Raw genomic sequence first — 13,615 nt, 5'->3', positions numbered from 1 at the left:
TTACGAGCCGGTGCCCCCGAAGAAGAAGGCCATCTGCTGTCGAGCTTAGCTCATTCCGAACTCGCCATAATTTTGTTAGATGCTCCCGCTCAGCTGGGGTCCACTGATCCGTGTTCCGGAGGAACTGGTGCCATGACCCCCCTTCCAGCACCTGCTTCACGCGCAGCAGCACCGCATCTTCAAGGATCGCTTCTGAGATCTCCTTCGTGCTGAGTGTTTTGGGACAGTGGCTGCCTCATCTTGATTAGGGACTTGAGTTTGGTCTGGAGGGTGCCGAGACAGGAAGTCTGCGGGGTTCTTGGCCCCTGGTTGGTACACCACCTCCATGCCATAGTGTTGCAACTGGATGGCCCATCTTTCGATCCGCGGAGGTGGATGTGGTGCACTCCCCCTGAACAGGGGGACAAGTGGTTGATGGTCTGTGACCACTCGGAAAGTGGAGGTATAGGTGGAAATGCCCGCACGCCTACTTGATTGCCAGGGCTTCCCTCTCGGTCTGGGAGTAACGTTGCTCTGTTGGCGTCAAGGCTTTACTGGCGTATGCTAAGGGAGCTCACCGACCTGGTTCACTTTCTTGGGCTAGCACTGCCCCGAGGCCTACTGGGCTCGCATCAACAGTCAGTTCGGTCTTCTTCACTGGGTCAAAATATGCCATCGTAGTGTCACACAGGAGAGCCTTTTTGAGTTCTTGGAACGCTTCTTCTTCTCGGTTCCCCCATGCCCACGGTGCATCCGCTTTCATGAGGGCTCGGAGTGGTTCTGACAGCATGGCCAGTCTTGGGATGAATCTGCCACAATATGTTACCATTCCCAAGAAACTCCTCACTTCAGTCACAGTTTTTGGGGCAGGGGCTTTTCTGATGGCGCTAAATTTTCGGGGATCTACTTGGATGCGTTCCTGGTTGAAGACATATCCGAAAAATTCTATTTCTGTCTGGAAGAAAACACACTTGTCTCGATGGAGAGTAAGACCATGTTCCGACAATCTTTTGAGAGTGTCTCTCACCTGCCGATGGTGGTCTTCGGCCGTTGCAGAGTATATCAGTATATCGTCGCTTACGTTCATTACGCCTTGTAAGCCTGACAAGGTTTGTCGAATGGCATCCTGGAATACCTCCGCCGCCGATGACACGCCGAAACTTAGGCGCTTGTACCTTATCAGCCCAAGGCGTGTCGAAAACGTGGTGATGTACCTGCTTTCCTCCGCCAGTCGGAATTGGTGATATCCAGCGTTTAGGTCTAATTTGGAAAACCACCTAGGTCCGTTTAAATCGGCTATTTATATCGTCTATAGTTGGTGTAATATGCCTTTCACGCTTAATGGCCTGGTTGGGCAACCTCATGTTGATGCAGAGGCGAATTTTTCCTGGTTGTTTCGGCTTCTCCGCAATCACCATGGGGGATACCCAGGGGGTGGGGCCGGATACCTTTTCGATGTCTCCCTGTTCTTCAAGGTTGGCCAGTTCTTGTTCTACTAGTGGTCTTAAATGAAACAGTATTCGCCGGTGTCGTAGTGCAACCGGCTTCACAGCCTTGTCAATATGTAGCTTGATCGGGCGGCTTTAAGGCAGCCAAGGCCTGCAAATAGTTCTGGGAATTCTTTTAGCATGTCGTCGATTTGGCACGACCGTATACTTCTTGCAAACGTCACCAGATCCAGCTCCTCTGCCGCTTGACTGCCAAGCGGAGTGTCCGCCTCTCTGTCGACCCCATGGAATGTAGTGTCTATCGTTCTTCTCTCCGCCTGCACTGTTACTGCCATGCGTCCTTTTAGCGGTAGAGGCGTGCGACTCCCGTAGGTGAATATTTTGGTGCTTGATGGTGCCAAGGGTGGACGGGATTGGAGGCGACGATATTGTTGCACTCCCATTACATTGACTGAGGCTCCTGTGTCTATGAGGGCTTTGACCGGGGATCCTACTACTTCAATCATACACGTGGGCTGAGGTCGCCGGTGCCTCTTTAAATCATTTGTAAATGATATTAGAAATACTTCGTCCTCTTCGTCTTCTCCTGGGGATGAGTCCTCTAATGCATGGCGCAACTATGGGTAATTTGCCCTTCGTGTCATATGGTCATCTAGTGATAGTTGTTTGACTGCTCTGGTCGGTGGACGCCTCCCTCTTGATCCTCTTCCTCTCACTCCTCCTTCGCAGACAGCTGCGAAATGATTACATTTTCTGCAGTTGGAACATGTCCTCCCTTGCGCCAGACAGTCTCTTGGGTTGTGTTCATCTCTCCCACAGTATTCACATCGTCCCCCTGACTTGTTGGGGGCATATGTCCTAGTTTTCCTCCTTGTTTGCGACGATTGTACTACGTCAGCACATTCTGTTTTGACCACCGGGGTCCTCTCTGGCGTGTGTGATATTGCCATGTCCATCTCGGCTGCTCTCGCCACCGAGAGATCATGGGACCGTGCCATGATCAATATCTCCTCCGGAGTGATGTTTGGTTGTCTCAGTATTAGCCCTCTTAGAGTCTTGTTTCTGCATCCATGTATTATTTGTGCCTGTACCTCTTTCTGTTGATCATCGTCAGTGCACGTACTTGCCAGTTCCCGGAGGCGAGCGTAAAACTGGTCGATGGACTCTTCTTCTCTCTTTCTTGCTTGCCGTAGTTTGAATCTTTCGATTCTTTCGAAATCTGGGTTTAGAAGTGTGCATTCAAAGCCCTCACGGCCGCCTCGTAGTCGTTGTGGGCACCTGTGTTCGGTAGGTGTCTGAAGAGTTTATATATTTCGTCACCTACAAAGTGTAGGAGCAACAACCTCTTGACTTCTCCATCCTTCTCACGGGTGGCCACAAAATAGTTCTCCAGGCGCCTAACCCACACCTTCCATCTAGGTGACACTGTGGCGGGATCCGCAAGCTCGCTGAACGGCGGTAGTGCGCCTGTCATTGTGTGTTGTGGCAGTTGATGGTTGGCGGGCGCTGGTTCATCGGCCATAATGAATGCGTCGTGCTTGCTCGTCGTCTCAGGCTCACCTCTCTCAGTCTGTTGTGTCGTGGTGCACCCTTTCTGCACTCACGTCGTGGTTTGTCACAAGCTGTTGACGTTTTGGTTGGCGCAGTGTCACTTTGTGAGGTGCTGGAGTGTGATGTTTTCCTTACTTCTCCCTCCTGGGTTTGGTGTCGGTGTATCTCTCTGACTTGGGTCTTGACACGCTCTTCTGCCTCATCCTAGCAGGTATTCCTGCGCTGCATGTGGTCCCGAATCTGGGTGTCCTGCATTTTATCTGGCCACTTGGCTGAGCAGCTGGCTCACCGTCTCACTATCTGTAGCCCAAATAGCATCAGCAGGTGTCCTCGTGGGTGGTCTGGCATACATATGCCACAGCGCTCGTCCAGCGCGTGTCAACAGATGTGCCAGAAACCACCCTTGTCGCCAGTGTGATATTCTGTGATGAATGCCTCGCATCGCGCGCGGCAAAAGAAAACAAACCCACACGCGAGGTACGGTGCTGCACTGGAGTCGCGGGTAACTTCCAACAACTCCCGCGCTCCGATTTTTATTTTCTCTCGCGCCCGGCCCGGAAGTCCTTTTTCCTTCCGGGTCGGTGTTCTGTGGCCGGTCTCCAAGTAACTAGACCGTCACGGAATATTACACCCTCCAAAAGGATTGACTTAAAGAGATCGGAAATCAACTAAGCTGCAGCGCTGTCTTTTGCTGCCACCTAGTGGCAGCTTTTACAGCTGCAAATTGTGCCTACAGGATGAAGCGCTTGAAAATGGCTGGGGAAATGTATATGATTAGGGAAGGGTCATAGTCAGAATGAACCTCATAGTTTAAATTACTTGGCTCCATTAGCACCATGGGGACCCTGAATTTCGATTTCTTTTGGTAACTGTAGTGTCGCAGTAGCTCTGGTAAACAGGGAGTGAAGATTTATCACCCACAGCAGACAATTCTGCAGGGGTTCTTCAGTAATAGGACACAGTGAAGCTCTTAAGTAGGGCTGAATGGCATCAGGAGCAGTTCAGTACTTTTCCAATTTGATGGTCGCTAGACACACAGTAGTCTGTGCCAACCACAAATATCTTGAGGCGGGTATGGCAATGATTTAAGAAAGGTAAATTACAAGAACATATGAAACTTGAACTGAGAAAATAAATTGCTACTAGAATAAGGAGCGCCCACCAAGAACATGTGGAAACCTGAAGGGGACACAGAGACACCCCACTACCTCACCCTATCCCGCAGTTGCTTTGAGTACTCTCTCTTCCCACATAAGAACCGTTTGAGAAAACATCACCCTGCAAGAGGGATCCAGCACGATGATAATGTGCAGTCGCGGCTTGCGCTGCGCGGAAGGGGTGAGGCGGCGTGAGAGGGGGCGGGGGGTCCGGTAGGAATAAAAATGAAATAAAAAATAAACACGTACCTTGCTCGCCGCAGCACTCCATCTGCTTATTCTCTGTTGCAGGCACAGGCTGCCAGCCTGCCCTGTGGCCAGTCCTGACGCTGCTCAAAGCAGCATCAGGATTGGCTGGGAGAGCCAAGCCAGGACACTCCCAGGCAGACTGGGAGCCTGTGCAGGCTCTCTCCAGCCCGGTAACTGTGTTGCTGGGCTGGAGTGAGCCTAATGCACATGCGTGTTTGGCCAGCACCAGACGGCCGGCCAAACACACATGTGCTCTGAGGGGGAGTGCTGTCACTGGTCGTCACCTCCGTGGCCCCGCCCTTTATAAGGAAACGACAATAAACACTGTTTGTAGTTGCCACTGCTGGGGGCGGTACGATGCTCCTCCACCCTAATGGAGGAGCTGCCCATGGTAATTTGTCTCAGGGTGCTTTACCACTGCCATACACTGGTTATGTACCTTCCAGACATGATTAAACACAAAGATGGACCTGCTAAGAAATTCCATCCACCCTAGTATTTCTTCTTAGATACATCCCTCCTGCTACCAGGTCCTGGTAGTAAACCTTTTATTTCTATTGAAGCAGTCGTTTAGTGGTTTCATTTTCATACTCTTTTTTTATCCCTATTTGTGTGAAATTGTACTTACAGCAATGCTGTCTTTTACTTTTGTACTTTGCTTGTTTTCTTAATACCTGGTCACCTATTTGAGACTTTCAGCCTTTGACAGGAAGAGTTCTATCTGGTAAACTATGGCTGCCAAGTCCGATTTCTCCTTCACTGAAACTTCAGCTGCATCAAGAGTAACCCCGATTTAAGCTTTTGCACGTTGTGAATGACCTCTGCACTACTTTTATGGATCAGCCCTGGAATACACAAATCAAAACGAAAAACCCCACAACATGTTCAAATTATTATCAGATGACTAAGGATGCGATGTTTGTTAAACACCTAAAAATCTATATTGAACTTTTTATTGAATATTTAACAAAATCATATTATTCCATCATACCCACAAAATTGATATATTTCTGAGAGAATTATTAAATATATTTAAATAAAATATGTATAATAGTCTACTCGTTAAAAACGTACCCCTGAAACCTCTCTCATACAACACTCATACTGACACTCAAACATATTAAAAACAGCCCTTAACCTTTGTAGATCATGACCATTAGTCTTGTAAACTTCACATTTTAATATTCAGTATCGCATAACCAGGACATCACAATTCAGTGGACTCTTGCCGATGTAACGTCACCTTCTTCAGGGCAACACAATACAACTCTACAGTCTCGAAGAGGGTCTAACCCTCCAGTAGGAGTCTACAATAAATTGTAAATGTATCTATCGCAAGGTTGTAATACGTATTTCATTCATAGCTGGCAAAAGGAAATGTCTTACCATTTAACAAGACTCCCAATAAAGGCACAGTAAACTCTGGGTAGAAGCATAAACAAACAACGCCGAGGTGTCCTAGCCACCAGTCATGAAATAGTTTCAGAGGACACAAAGAGTACACCCCTCCTGTTTTTCTCTTTTGTCAGTTATGGTCCTCTGCCTACAGATTTATGGCTAATGTGATATAAATGAAAATGTTTTTGCCTGAGACTGAGGGTACTCAGCACATTTCGTTCCACCACTTTCTTGTCTACTGGGGATTAAAGCCATTATCACCACATCAAAGCTTCACCCACAGGTATTCTGTGAGTGTGGAAGACCTTCTTAGCCCCCACCGAGATCCTTACAGTCTTGGTATGCCACAGTCCCACAATTCCTTTGTGGACCCGTTTGCCACCCTATGAAATTGTGTGTCACAGGACTCAGTTAAAGTGCAGACCACTCCACATCCGCACCCCCCACCCCCACGTTTTTTTGGATTACAGTTATAAAGCCCTCAGTTGTCGCTATCCTCCTACTAAGAGCTTTTGCAAGAAGTAGACATCGTTAAGTCAGCTAACTCCACCCCCAAAACAAATTTAGCCATCTTCACAAGTGAACCAAAAGAGGACATATTTGATACTGGCGAAAAGAAGGGAGTAATTATTGCACTGCTTTGTGTCTCTGATGAAGTAACTGCTATTCCAGCTGAATCTCGAGTGCATTCTAGGGCATAGCCCTGTTTGCAACATTTTGAAAGAAGTCATACATGCACCATTCTAAACTTAAGGTGCGACTCAAAGAAGGATTCCCCAAAAAATATCAGCTATTCTCTGCATACTCGTGCTGTGTTTACATTTACAAAACCAGAACAGCATTTCTCTCATAACTGAGCTCCATGCATTTCACCACGGTAGTCACTTTCCATCTCCACTCCACTTTGGACAGGCCCCTTCTAGCAAGTCGACAAATGACAGACTTTGATCAGTCCAAATTGTGACCATGTTGATGGTTGATTTCATGGAATGGTGTTTACCAGATTAGTGTGGCTAGTGTGCAGTCAGGCTGGTTCAGGATGTGGCTCATATTAAGCGGGTGTGTCCTACAAACATGAACGTGACAGTTGTGTTGTGGGCCCTGGCCCCACATGCTACCTAAATAATACACATAAACACATAGTGGACTGGTGACTGGCTTCGGGCATGTGGGCCTTACCCCTTTCATTGGCATGGTCACCTGACTGGTGTTGCCTGTGATGGATGGGTGTGGGGTGAGCATGGAAGCCAGCCCTCACAGAGTAGCTGGTGGAAACAATAGCATGTGTCCAGAAGGACACTACAGTGACCACGCGTGTCTTAATATGTCCATCTCAATGTTTGCAGTACCCATTCAAAGAACAGGAAATGTTGATTGCTGTACCCATTCTCAGTTTTGCAAATAAAAACTAATTGGGTGGTAAAAAAATGCCTTTTGTTTGTCGGAGTACCAGTAGAACAAGCTGTCGACTGAAGATGTAAAAACATGCTTTCTGAAAAATAAAAAGTAATAATCCAGTAAAGTGTTTGGAGTGAAGTGAAGGGTGTCGTGTTAAATGAGAAAATCACACCTAAGTCAAAGAAGAGAAGCCATTTTTAAAAAAATATGAAACACAACAGAAAAGGGAAATTATCTTTTGTATGGTAGTAAGCAACAACTTAATGCAGGGCTACTGATGAAATGAATGAGTTTTGGCTAAAGCCAGCCTGCCACAGAATGTATGTTGTTATAAATACAGTCCCTCTCAAAGACAAATCTGAGATCGGCCTCCGCACCCAATTTATAAACATGGTTTTTAACTTCAAGTAGCCGTGGTTGTGCTACTGTCATCTGGGCTTCGAGCATTGAGTTTGATGTTGCTTGGCCTTCTCTCTAGCGCACAGAAAAAATGCACTAATGTGCATGCGTACCTTTAGTGCAAGCACTGTATTTTTTCAAAGTTTTGAACTAGGTCTCCAAACATTTGGAGGCATATTATCATTGTTGTGCATGCGTGTATATATACTGCACCACTAGCCCGTTGCTCAAAGAACCAATGTGCAACAAACTGTCCATAGAATTGACCAAAAAAGTACTGATGTCCTTTAGAGGGCCTCCCCATGTTTGGAAAGAATGCCCCACCCATGACAAAATACTGAGATCAGTAAGAGATTCATGGAAAACGCTTTATAAATCAAACACATTACGTTTGTGTTGGTTTTAGATACATATATTTCCACCATTCAGGATTTAAAGTTGTTAAGCTTACTTTAAAGTTTCTCTTTTTGTTTTATCCTTCATCAGCCGACTACTTCAAAACCCCTGAAAGCCCATAGAGATATGTTGGAACTGTGCAATATGAAAAACAATGAGTGTGCTGCCACTTTTTCATAAATCCCGAATTCCGGAAAATAATATGCTCAGACTTGGAGAGCACATATAGGTCAAGCAAGGTCTGTCGGTGGGTAAAAATTGTGCAGTCTTGTGGCAATTTTCTGTACCACTGGCAGAGTGGAGAAAGCAGAAGAAACAGTGGGTTAATAATGAGGAGCTGTGGCGTAGCAGTGGTGCCTTGTGCCCTGGTGCAAATGGAGAAAGTAGTCCTACTGTGTGCCAGTTGGGTAGTAAAATACAGCGATAATCAGAGTTAAGTGGGCCCTTGGAATCTCTGGGTCTGGTGCCACTGTTACACCATTGCCATCCACACCTCTGATGAGGAGGAGTACGCAGACAATGTCTCTCTGAGCTCTCACTCCAATAAACATGTATGACTGCCATAGTAAGGGGTGGCTCAAACGACTAGTGGCCTCCCTCTGCTCAACAACTGTTAAGATTCCTAGTAACTGGTCCGGTGCCTGAAGACAATATTCCAGGTGTTCAAACCTTTATCCCTTTTCCTCTGAAGAGATGATTTTCTTTCACTGATTTGGGACCAACCTTTGGGTTTTGATGCAGAAATTGTCTCCCCAGAAAAAGAATAATCCATGGACTGTAGCAACTAGCTTTGATTGATTCAATATGGCACTACCATAGTGGTCATTTAGCCACTGTGCATGTTCATAGAGAGGATAGACTTAGAAATCTTTAAAGTAAGTATTTCTGTTGGCGTACACCTACTTCTGGAAGCAGTAGAAGTACATCAGATGAGTCATTCACGTCAGAGTTAGATCTTACGCTGTCATGACACCCTTGTCGAGCGACTATCACTGCTGCCACGCTGTGAGGCATAAATTAGTATCACGTTTCTGTGAATGTAAAGTTGCTGATGCCTGACAAATGTGCTAAAAAAGATATGCATGACAAAGTTGCTGAGGTGTAAACTTTTATATGCAGCAATATTCATATTTAGAGCGTAAATTGCTTGTTTTCACAACTACAGTGTCACCTCCTTTCTGGGCTAAATTCTCACTTTTCCCCAGAAAAATACTTTAGTAGTAATTTCACAAATGTAAAAAGGAAAATATAGATTGGGAAAAACAAGAAACAGTGCAATTATATTGTCTCGACAGAGGACGCCTCACAAGAAAACTGTTAATGTTTGGTATTTTTACAGTTGCAACAATTCCTGAGGTGAAATGGTATGGAGTCTTTGGCCAGAAAACCAGACAGAAGGGAGCCCAGGATTTCCTGCAGTCGAAGCCGCCAGAAACCATGCGCTGCCATGCAGACGACATGCTTGACGTGGTTCTGCATGGCTACTGTGATGACAGGAAAAGGAATCAACGTTCAACCACAATACTTCCAGGTTCACTGAGATGCCGTGTCCATCATCAGGCTTAGCCTTTCAATGCTGTCTGTTGAGGGTAGCCCGTGAAATTAGTTTTCTGATTGTAAGGTGATGTTTATGTCAGCTAAAGTGCCCCTTATCTGCAAGGGGACAATTATGATTTACATTACCCTCATATTTATTTTTACTGTACATGTTTCACCTTTACCCCCACTTTCTTCTATTTCCATCACTTATTTTGCTGCCTCCTTCTTTTACTGTAATTATTTCATGTTTTATTATTAAAAACCGCTGTTCAGCTGAGGCTACAGAGACGCATACAGGAAGCTTGGACTGACGATCCAACAGTGTTTGAAGCTTGCATTTAGACATTTGCGACAAATAGCATTTCCACCATCAAAATAGAGGAAAAAAAATTTTTTTGAAGCACCCTTATTGAAATGAAGCATGTGTGGTACAGCACTGGCAAAACACATCTTTAGATGTCTACATCCATTATCTACACGGTAATTATGGGAATGTTATGACAAAAGATCCACAAAGGCGGACTTACAGTACAAATGGTGCTTAGTCCCTGAAGGGTTGTAAACCGTTACCATAGCCTCTGGAGAAAGGGAGGTTTTATTGACTTCTAATTTGAAGCATCTTATAACATGATTACACATATTCTGATCTTCCTTGCCGCCACAGTCCATACACTGTGGTGGCTTCCTAGAAAATTAAACAAAGATGTTAAAACCTAGACCAAAACAGACATTACAGTATGAGTTAAACGATCAAGCATAAAGTCATGCAGTGCCAAAAGCAGAAAGATGGGTAGATAGCAGAATATATAGAGATCAAGATTTAAAAGGTATGTGATCCTATATAGTCACCCAGACTTTGTCACTGACGCCCTTTAATCGTTACATTGTGGGCAGGAGCCATCTGGCAAAGATAATGCTGCATTCATGTTTATTGTAAACAAATATAACAGGAAAAAGAGACTTGAGCAAAACAGACCACTACCAAAGGATCACAAGCTAATGCATAAAGCGCCCCAAAGACAGTAGAAACAGCTATCTGACCACCACACGGGATGCATGAAAATATCTAGAAAGCTGGGGATCAGTGAGTCAGTTGCCTCTTTCAAAAGGTTGATGGGCTCAGAGGACAACCAAACTGAGAAGCAACCTCAAGGGAGCAGCAGACAAATACTCATGGCTTTGGAAAATGTGCTAGAATCCTAAATCCCCCCCAAAAGGCTCAGCATCTTTCACTAAATTTGATCGTCCTGTTTAATATGGGGCTGATAGTACAATATTTTCCAAGACTGAAATAAGTGCTGAAGTTGGGTGTGAAAAACTCACAAATACCCATACATCTGCAGGAAGTGCATGGGAAGGGATTAATGCTCCTCATCAAGTCTTGTGGATTGCCTGATCAGCAGCATATTTAAAGGAGGCTGGAACAGTACCTGTTTCTTATGTCAAATGCACTGCCACCGTAATGCCACATCAAAGCACTGTAAATAACTAGTCTTACTAATACTGAACTAAATGGACTTGATATATTTCCCATTGAAAGAAAAAGGAGAAGTGGCTACCTCTGGGTTCAAGCTCCCCTCGCAAGATGTCAGCAGCAAGCGCTTACCTCACAGAGCTATCTTGAACAAAGAAATCTAACATCTGAATAGATTTTCATGTTTATTCTGGGGAATCATTAAGTGACCTCCTAAAATTCTGAAATCTATGCAAATCATTAACTAAAAACTACAATGCATAATTTCCAGTCACTCCCACATCATCTGATTCTTGTCCAAAGGTTAAAAAAAATGTAGCATGCACTGTGGTATGAATCTGACTTAACTCTTTGGGAGCTAAGGAAGGTTTGTTAGAATAAGCCTGTGATGGTAGTCGGATAATAGGTGCAATCACACCATTTAGTGCCATGAGGATCTACTCACAATCCATTACGTGTACAGGCACTTTCATTTGAGTTCTCAATGGTACTTCAGTTTTATGCAATAACTGTGCATGATTGGGAAGACCTGAGCCCTTATTGAAGAAAGAGACAGATCCTGCTTTAGAGAAATTTGTTTAAAACAAACTATCTGGACAAAATCTCAGAAATGTAGATGTTGCATAGAGAAACAGGTGGAGGGAAGATAGGCAGGAAACATCTTTGACAGAAAGGCATAATACACAGCCAGAGTTAAGGCAGTAGTACCTTCTGTTATGTACAGTGCTTGGCAATGGCAATCCGTTCTGAAGCACTATATAAAGAGAAGTTTTTATATAAAGAACATCGGTAGCAACATTGCAAAAAACGGTACTCAGAGCAAAATAAGGCAAGAGACTGAGTTATACACTTGTGCCTAAAGAATTTAATGTAGGTAAAGGCAGCGGCGGCTGCCGCAAATATCAAGAGGATGGGCAGCAGGAGACGAAGGGGACGACGGGGTAAATAAATGTAAAAAAAAAACGACCTACAGTTTGTAGCCTCCGCCGTCCTCTCCTGCCGCCTCGCTCGTCCTCCTTTCCCGTTCTGGTGTCCCAGCGTTCTGGGACACCAAAAAGACTCTCCAGCAATTCTGGTGCTGCTTTCATGCTCAGGCTAGAGGAGCCACCCTGGGTAAAGGTCTGACTTTGTAGAGAAATCTTTAAAAATACTTTGTGGTACGTGTTTTATTTAACATGAGATATTTTCAACACTATAATTGCACAGGGAGCTCTGAGGCATGCATACTTGTTCAGTGATAAAGCAATTCTATCACGAAGTACATACCTGTTGCAAAAATGATGATGAAAATGCAAGTGCTAAAGTGTCAGACTGCCAAAGTTTTTATCATTCTATAGAGCAAGATAAGAAATGTTATATAATATTGTTATTTAATTGTACAAAAAAAAATACACTGAATACATTGGATATTGTTCTTAATATCTGTGTATGTAATGACATTTTTATTCATTTGGGAAAAAATCCAGCTTATTCACTTGTTTTCCAAATAAAATAGCAACAATACCTTGAAAAAATGTGCGTTCTGGGACACCAAACAGACTCTCCAGCAATTCTGGTGCTGCTTTCATGCTCAGGCTAGAGGTGACGCCCTGGGTAAAGGTCTGACTTTGTAGAGAAATCTTTAAAAATACTTTGTGGTGCATGTTTTATTTAACATGAGATATTTTCAACACTATAATTTCACAGGGAGCTGTGAGGCATGCATACTTGTTCAGTGATAAAGCAATTTTATCATGAAGTACATACCTGTTGCAAAGATGATGATGAAAATGCAAGTGCTAAAGTGTCAGACCCCCAAAGTTTTTATCATTCCATAGAGCAAGATAAGAAATGTAATATAATATTGTTATTTAATTGTACAAAAAAAATACACTGAATACATTGGATATTGTTCTTAATATCTGTGTATGTAATGACATTTTTATTCAGTTGGGAAAATATCCAGCTTATTCACTTGTTTTCCAAATAAAATAGCAACAATACCTTGAAAAAATGTGCGTGTAACAACTATTTTAGTGGTTAGGTTCAACATGTCTGAAACCTAGTATCTTGCCATCCAAAATGTTAATTTTGGGATTTTGCTGACTGTTATATAACCCAGTCGCTGTTTCTGTAACATAAACTATTATTTGTTTCTGGATTAATAACTTCCAAAGTTTGTGATGGTTTTGCACATATCAAATGCTGTAATATTTACTTTTAACTTGTTTTTTTATTTAGGGTTGTTTTACTCCAAACATTTTGCTTTATTTGATTCTATACTCCGAACGTTTTCTCATACATGTCTTGGCAGTGTTCTTAGGTTCTGTTGTTACAACCTAGCACTTTCATATATTTCTCTTAGATATGAATGGATAATCTGTTGATATTAACATTTCTTTATTTATGCATATTAGCTCGTTGAAAAATTCTATATCTGCCATTAGGTCTAATGAGATGTCAGGTTCCAAGGCAGGTTAGGACACAGAAGACTGGGAACTTGGAAGAGAGTTGGACAGTGAAAAATACACACGCGTACCCATAAAACTGCTTTTCACAGATCCACATGCACAGCCGGGGCCATTAGAGGGCCAACACAATCAGGCACACTTCTGGGTCAATGGTGGCAAACCATGGATTTAAACCCC

General features: G+C 43.9%; 1 protein-coding gene across 1 annotated transcript in view; it reads left to right on the top strand.

Annotated features, from left to right (window-relative positions):
• Positions 1 to 12,981, top strand: part of TMEM154 (transmembrane protein 154) — an 86,218-nt gene extending 73,237 nt beyond the window's left edge. Inside the window, exon 6 of the mRNA XM_069242691.1 lies at positions 9,315 to 12,981. Within this exon, the coding sequence (XP_069098792.1) occupies positions 9,315 to 9,330 (16 nt within the window). The 3' untranslated portion in view covers positions 9,331 to 12,981. The remainder of the gene's footprint in view (positions 1 to 9,314) is intronic.
• The last annotated feature ends 634 nt before the right edge of the window (positions 12,982 to 13,615 follow it).

This window comes from Pleurodeles waltl, chromosome 1_2 (genome assembly GCF_031143425.1).
Source record: "Pleurodeles waltl isolate 20211129_DDA chromosome 1_2, aPleWal1.hap1.20221129, whole genome shotgun sequence".
NCBI lineage: Eukaryota > Metazoa > Chordata > Amphibia > Caudata > Salamandridae > Pleurodeles > Pleurodeles waltl.
Note: the sequence above shows the minus strand (reverse complement) of the source record. Positions and strands in the feature narration are given on the sequence as shown.